This window comes from Octopus sinensis, unplaced genomic scaffold (assembly GCF_006345805.1).
Source record: "Octopus sinensis unplaced genomic scaffold, ASM634580v1 Contig10832, whole genome shotgun sequence".
In the NCBI taxonomy this organism is placed as follows: Eukaryota; Metazoa; Mollusca; class Cephalopoda; order Octopoda; family Octopodidae; genus Octopus; species Octopus sinensis.
The window spans coordinates 124443-132667 of NW_021832226.1; the positions used below are offsets into that span (position 1 = coordinate 124443).

The 8225-nt window shown below is 31.3% G+C and overlaps 1 protein-coding gene across 1 annotated transcript; it reads right to left on the reverse strand.

Moving 5' to 3' along the window:
- Positions 1-1894: 1894 nt before the first annotated feature.
- On the reverse strand, positions 1895-2455 carry LOC115228595 (ribosomal RNA processing protein 36 homolog). The gene has a single exon (XM_029799155.1). It carries the CDS (start codon positions 2453-2455, stop codon positions 1895-1897), a length of 561 nt encoding a protein of 186 aa, XP_029655015.1.
- Between the last annotated feature and the right edge of the window lie 5770 nt (positions 2456-8225).

Genomic DNA, 8225 nt, shown 5'->3' on the forward strand with positions numbered 1-8225 from the left:
GATTAAAAATATGGAGAATTGTGGTTAGTTTTATATCCAATTTTTGTAGAATTTTCAAGTGACAGCCTGGGATCCAAATTTATACGGGAAATTTTATGATGGAGATTCATATATTGTTCTAAATGTAAAAACAATCCTTTTGATTTTCTCAGGTATACAAACCGATGAAAAACAGTGATAAATTGGCTTATGATGCTCATTTCTGGATTGGATCTGCTAGCACAGCTGTTAGATTAAATCTTAATTTGTATCAATATAGGATGAATACGGGACAGCTGCTTATAAGACAGTAGAATTAGACACTTATCTTGACGATAAAGCAATCCAATATCGGGAAATTCAGGGGCACGAATCTAATCTTTTTTTGAGCTATTTTGATCAAATTATGTTTATTATGATATTATATTTGAAGAATTCTTTCAGGTGGAGCTGATTCTGGATTTAATCAAGTTAAGCCAGAAAAATATTGTTCTCGATTATTACATTTCCATGGCCTTAAACGTAATATCAGAGTGACGGAAGTTGAATTTTCATTTAATCTTAAGGTTCTACCCAGTAAGCACAGTTTGGATATCACGGACGCATTTATTCTCGACGAAGGAATGCTTATTTCAATATGGTATGGAAGAGAATGTAATACCGGAGAAAGAGTAAAGGTTTATTCGTTTCGATCTTATCTTTCAGGCAATGGTATTTGCCAATAAATTAGCGCAAGAAAGACACAACGTTAAAGTCGTAGTTTTCGAAAGTGGTGATGATGTTATTTTTTGCTAATATAAAACGCAGAGGGAATTTATTCGAAAACTCTCCGACGATGTGATATCTGCAAAACAACAACATTTGCATTTGAAGGACGAAATCTATAAGTTTCATTGACAAAACATAACGAATTTTAAATAGAGTCAGCAATGAGTCAGGACGCATAGAATATACGAATTTGAATATTGAACGGTTATCTCGTGATTATCTTGACACGAATGTTTATTAACTGTCAAATAATATTTAAGGATGTGTTTATAATCAATCATTCTAGTGGAGTTTACGTTTGGATCGGTAAAGGAGCGAATCAATGCGAAAAGAGAAATGGGATCTCATATGCTCAGGTTTCAAAAAAATTATTTTGTAGAAATATATTCACGGAATACCAGACAAACTAAAGCCAATTACAATTGTTAAAGAAGGACTAGAAAATCCCATATTTGATGAGCTATTCCAACAATAATAAAATTCTAAATTACATCTACTAATCCACTGATTCTCTAATCTACTAATCATATTAATTTTCTTCGATGTAACTTAGATTCACTTTTTTTTATAAAAAAACAAAATTAAAAAGTCCAGATAAAATTGATTTTTAATTATTGCGTCTGCTTTCAGTCGATTCTCCTTCTCTTCGAGCCCAAGCTAATGTCTTCGACGGTACAATTATCCATTTTACAGGGCAGGCCACTTTTGGAGTTGTTCTCGAGTCCGATTCTAAAGTCTCACTCTGGATGCTTCTGCCGTCGAAAATTTACGAAATTATACCACTAGTATATTCTTATCTAATAATTTATTAACCAAAACATATCAAAATATCAAAAGATAAAAGCCCAGTATTTTATCCAATAATACCTTTCGAGTAAAAATCAGTCATGTTTAAAATCCTTAAAAATTCTGTATCATTTTAGTTACAAAGCTTGAATTTTTTGTTAAATATGGTTTGGTTAACTAGATTAAATATCCAAAGAATTAAAGTACTTTTTAGAATAATTTCTAACCAGCAAACCATATAAAGGTACTAAGTGCTATTAGTAGAAATCAATATAAGTTGTAAAAATAAAAATCAAATTCGTTTTTTGAATTGCTTGTTTCTTTTAAATAATAAAAAACAAAAATATTAATAACAACCATGTTAGTCAGAATTTAAAAATTCATATTTTTTACGATCTTTAATGCGATTTCTCCGTTCTTTCCGCTGAAGATATTTGGACAAAGTATTTTTCGATTTACTAACAGATTTCATTTTTTCTTGTTTAACAAGTTCACTTTTTTCTTTTTTAGTAATAAAACGAGGTTTCAATCCCTTTTCATACATTTCAATCTGCATCTTCCTCAGATCAGAGTTAACTTTTTTTTCATAAGACAAATTCTTGTCCGTCGCTTTCTGCTGCTTTCTCCGTGAAAATATTTCGAGTATTCCTTCACGTTCTTCTTGAGATATTTCCTGATCTTTAAGTCGATTTTTTAATATTTTAGATTCTTCCTTCATCAAATCTCCCACAAATTTATAAGCATTTGCTGTAAGGGCTGGTCCATATTGTGTGGAATTTTCGTGGAATCGAGGATCTATTCCGCCTTTGTGTTCAACGTTGTAATCAGGCACTCGTTTTTTAGGTTTTTTACTAGACATTTCAAGTGGACCTTCATTTTTAGAATTTCCGAGGTTTTTTATTGGTTTCTTACAGCCAAGCATTTCGTTGAATCTTTAAATTTAAAAATATTCGAATTTACTTTTCTTTTCCGATTAGTTCTTGAATACCATTGATATCTTCAAATGAAACAGTAGAAAATTCTAGAATAAAGAATATTTTTAAAAATAAACTTGAATTTTCTTCCCATAATACATTATTGTTCATATTAACTTAATACAAATGAAAACAAAGAATAAGAGCAAGCAGCACACGTAAAGTAATTTATATTATATTAGTAAACGCGTATTTGTAAAATTATAATTAAATTATAAAAATAATTAACAATATTAATTCCATGTGGACAAGTTTTTAAAGTTTCTGTAGTCTTGATTGCATACAATGCAACTAACGGATAACATCAAATAGTATACAGTGGGTCAAATTAGTCTTGAGACACTTGTTTTTTAATAAAATTTTATTTTCTATAGCATAACTGTTTTTATTTAAGTTTTTCTTTAAAAATAATCCAAAATCGATTTATATAAAGAAAACTTTGACATTTTAAACAAACAGTGATAAAATCAAGTTCTAATTGGTCTTGGGACAAATTCCTGAATATTTTGTATAGTATCCTTTATTCTCCAAAACTGCATTTAAACGATTTCTGTATTTGCTCACAAGCTTTTTACAAGTTTCTACTGGAATTTTATTATATTCTTCTAAACAAAATGATTCTAATTCCGTGATATTTTTTGGATTATGTGCGCATACTTTGGCTTTTAATTCTTTCCAAAGATTTTCAATTGGATTTAGATCTGGGGACTTTCTTGGCCATTCGAGGGTATTAATTATATGTTCTTCTAGCCATTTTTGAGTATTTTTGCAGCATGTTTCGGATTATTATCCTGCTGAAATGTCCAATTTCTCACAATACCACATTTATCAATTGATGAAAAAATATTGCTTTCTAAATTATCACAGTGTACAGAAGCATTCAATATTCCGTCTATTACATAAAAATAAAATTTTATAAAAAAATAAACAAGTGTCTAAAGACTAATTTGATCCACTGTAAATCATACTATTAACTAGTATTACCAAAAAAAATCATACTAATTGAACGGTCACACTAGTTAGTCGTACAATCATACAAAAACATAAACGATTGATAAAATAAATTTATTCTCTCAACATAACTAACATAACATGACATGCTTCCATGTACACCATGCTTAGAAATGTGCCAATCTTCAGTCAAGTTTGAGAACTATGATGAATTAATAAAATTTAAAATTGTAGCATTGCTTAAAGTATTTCAAGAAGATTTAGCACACCCTTTTACTACAGGAACACTGGGTAGTTTTTGATTTCCATTTTTACTATATTTAATTTCTGAGGCGTTTTTCCATTCATTAATAAGAAAAATTATTGGTTCGAATTTACGAAAATAAAAATATTTGCTTAAACTAAATGAATATATTTGTTTAAAAATAAATGTATTTTGTTTTGAGGAATGGAATAAAATTTCCAAAGAAGAATACTTTAAATTAATAGAAAAAAGAATTAAAGGCCACGTTGGTCACTTGATAGCCAACGCCCCGGTCCAGCTTCTCTTGAAGACCTCATCAAGCTGAACCTGGGCCCGTCAGCGACTGCTCCGCCAAAAACGGCCTGCCGCCCTGTGCGATCTTGTGTGGGCTCGTGGGAAGACCACCGAGCGAGGATGAGGTCCCTGGTTGAGTGCATCGGGATCACGTGACATTTGTTCGGTTTTTAGCGTGGTCTTGGTGATTTAATAAATAAATAAATAAAATTAAAGGCAGTAATTGTTGTGAAAGGTCATGCAACAAAATATTAATGACGTACCATGCAACACTTTTTCCCATTAAATAGCACCAATAAATTAAAAAATGGTCATTTCTTAATTAATTGTTAACATTTTAGAGATTCAAGATTATTTTCTATATCCTGAAACTTTCTAATTCTGTACAAAATGATTAAAGGTAGCTATTTTATATTTTATAGATAAACATATAGAATATTAAAATTTATTAGATGGTGCCATGACTTTTTGACCCCACTGTATAAAAGCTGGACGAATGAAAGCAAATGAAAATATGATAACTAGACGTCATAATGGTTTTTAAGTGGTTTAACATGAAGCTCTATATAATTGTACTTATTAGTTAATAAATAAATTATTAGTTATTAGTATCGCTTGTTTGTGCATTCTAGACATTATATAAAATTTATTTTTGTCGATTGTGTCAGAAAAGCAAAATATACAAATATTATGACGTAAAAAAGCGGTTTAATTAGTTTGGTGATTAAACTCAATTAATTTAGCAGCGTTTCTAATCCAAACCGAAGGAATTTAATCCTGAAAGGATTTTTATCTTAATTAGTTTTCCGAGTACTTTATAAAATAAAGGCGATATTTTTATTTTTCGCATTATCATAGAAACATAATGTAATGCAAAGAAAAGCCACACGAGACCACTATTTGGATCATATTTTTCCAGCATGCGTTGTTGCGTGTTATACTTCTGAGAGTTTTAGGATCGTCTTCAGTTTCCAATCCATCTTCGAATGCGTTAAAGGTTTTTTGAGATAACAATAGGTGATATACAGTTAAATAAAGTTGTAAAAAGGATATTTGATATAAAATAAACTAATAGTATAATTTTTTAGCAATGAAAGCCAGTAAAAATAGTTATTTGTTTGTAAAATAAATATTGATATAATGAAATCAGTCGTTTCCATGGATTTCACGATATAAAGATAATTAACTTGCTAGCATAATTATTGTAAAATCGTTTCTAAGATTAAATTATTCGAAACTGCAAGCATATCTAAATTATTAACTCAAAGATGGGGAATCACAAAGAAGAAATATTTGGTTTATATCCCGCAGCCATAAATACTTTTGAAAATTCAAAAATTAAGCAAAACGGTCTATAAATAAAATATAATTTTAGAAATTGCATACATGTTGTCATATTACACAGAATATATTGAAAATTCTAAAACTGAAACAAGGCCAAAAAGTTCTACTTGCACAAAAAGTGAAATTTGGAGACCAAAATCTTCAAGACAAGAAAACAACCAAAGTCCAGAACTGTTTCATGAAAATATTTCTGCTGAGTTTTCTGAAAATAAATCCGACTCTCTCAAAGAAATGACAAGTGACAATTCAGATTTGGAAACAATATGCACTGAAGAGTCGTCATGGAAACAAAAAAGTAGTCAAACCACATATATTCAAAATGAAAATCCTACTAAATCTTTTCAATCTACAGATAATATCATCGAATTAAATGAAGATAACAATAATATAAAGAAATCAAACGTAAATTCTCCATGTAGTTATAAAGTGGAACAAACATTAAATATCAGTGAAACCAATTCCGAAAGAAAATGTGATATAAATTCACGACAAAATCGATTAGAATCAGCAAAAATATATTCATCGAGACAAATTCCTAACAATAAATTAATACAACGATGCTCCACTTCGATAAGAAATTCTGATTCAAATTCGTATAACAATCACAAACAAAGATTGTTAACGGTTTTTAATATAGGAGAGAAAAACGAACGCAATTTTCGAGAAGAAATTAATGATTGTGACGAATTTCAAAAAAAATATGACAATAATCTAAATAAATTTGGATGGAAAGCACAAATCCCAGGAGATCCATTATTCATAAAGTTATATTTTTTCAAAAAATTATTTACAGAAAAACCTTAACGAGGAGACCCTACAATGTTAGAATTAACAACTACAAATGGGACAAAAAATACATATCAGAAAATCCCGTGAAAAGACACGATTTGTCAGTTCACTTCCATAGTGTTTCTAATAACAGAAAAGATTTTTATGATATCACTCCTGACTTTGTGTCGGAAAATTTTATTGTTAAAAAGATTCAAATGGATCGAGTCAAAAATCAAAATTATCGTTACTTTTCATTTCTTTACTAACAAACGATTATTATTTTCTTATGTCTTGTTTTTGAAGAAATTCCTTTCTGACGTAAATTTAATGAATGGAATTTCTCTGAATTAAACCATTTAGATCATCGTTGTATTTTTTCATATATTTTCGAATCTATTTTCAGGTTTTGAATTATTTTTTAAAGAAATTGTTATTCATTCTAAATAAAATAATTTAGATAAAATTCCTTTTTACGTTTTTTAAATATTTTAGAGAAATTCAATTTGCTAATATTTTATTGGATTATTAAATTAAAAGCTCCATCTCCAGTACTTCAAACCTTCTATCGCCTACGCTTGCGGATCATGGGGTCCGCGGTTATCGTGGTCCAACAGGAGGCGAATCGAGGAGGCCCAACAAAGGGCCCTCAGATTAACCGATCGTTGGTTGCATGATAGCGAACGCCCCGGTCCAGCTTCTCTGGAAGACCTTATCAAGCTGAATCTCGGTCCGTCAGCAAATGCCCCGTCAAAACGGTCTGCCGCCCGGTGCGATTTTGTGTGAGCTCGTGGAAAGATCACCGAGCGAAGATGAGATCCCTGGTTGAGTGTATCGGGATCACGTGACTTTTGTTTGGCTTTTATCGTGGTCTTGGCGATTAAATAAATAAAATAAATTTTCTCTGCAATATGTATGGCTTGAGACGGTTTAGATAATTGCGAACCCATCGAGTTCAATCGGTGTGTGGGAACTCAATGGTTTGCATTAAAGTGGATATCACAACAAACCCAATATTGTGGTCCACGATAAGGTCACTTGGGAGATCGCTGTCATGAAAATAGGCATCAAGTGCTTAGATCGTTTGCAGACAGTGAAAATGGAAAAAAGGAGGAAGTATGATTTTTTTGCAAACGAGCTAAGCTTGATGCACCAGTGAAAAGTCTATGTGTAATGACATGGGATGAATTGGTCACTAAATACTACAAGGGGTACTTAAGACAGTTGAGTTTAGATAAGTCTCTACAGGCTTATATGCATTCACATGTTCTTGAGTGGACTCTGGAGATTATCTTGTTTGATGCTTGCCAATCCAGTCCTTTCCTGACAGTTAGTCAGCGAGAACCGCTGGACTGCACTTTTTTGGAAATCTACAGTGCCAGAGAAGAAAAAGAAGAAAAGAAGGAGGCGTGAAGTGCTATCCCCTGTTCACTTTGAAGGTTCTGGACTTAGTAATTAGTTAATTAGTTTCTTTTTATTAATAAAAGTTAAATTAAAATACATGGAACTAATAAATTATGAACTATTAAACTAATAATTTTAACTATTCAATTTTTTTAAAAACTTCTTTTTCAAAATATAAGCATTTTGTTCACCCGCATAAAACTTACCATGAAGACAAGAGTTTGTCTTTCCAATGCCCTTAAAACTCACACTCCTTTACAACTCTGAAACCCGGGCTTGTACAAGACAGGAATCAAAAAAGATAAACTCTCTTCACGGAGATCAAATAAGACTAATCCGGTCTTCGCAAAATCAATCTATAATGTCGTACGGAATCCTTTATATCAAGAACAGGAATATGCCAATTTCGTGGAAAATTCTGTTTAATCAAATCTTCTTAATAGATATAAATGAACCCGCCACTCGGGCATTGTGGACCATTTTGTTTTGGACGCAGCACGCTTCACTAGCCGACCAAAGACAAAATTGTCGGTTGTCTGTGATACAAATCCCAGAAGGATTGGAAAGCGCCTTAAAGTTGGCAAAGATCTTGGCATGTTACGTGACGCGCTGAATAATGGAAGCTGTTTGAAAAAGGACTTATTTTGTTGCGAATGCTTTGTGACGACCGATGAAATTGCGCTAGTGCAGATAGTAATATCAAAAAGAGGCAA

Excerpts from the sequence above, each read along its gene's own strand:
- LOC115228595 (XM_029799155.1), bottom strand. The coding sequence starts at position 2,455 with ATGCTTGGCTGTAAGAAACCAATAAAAAACCTCGGAAATTCTAAAAAT.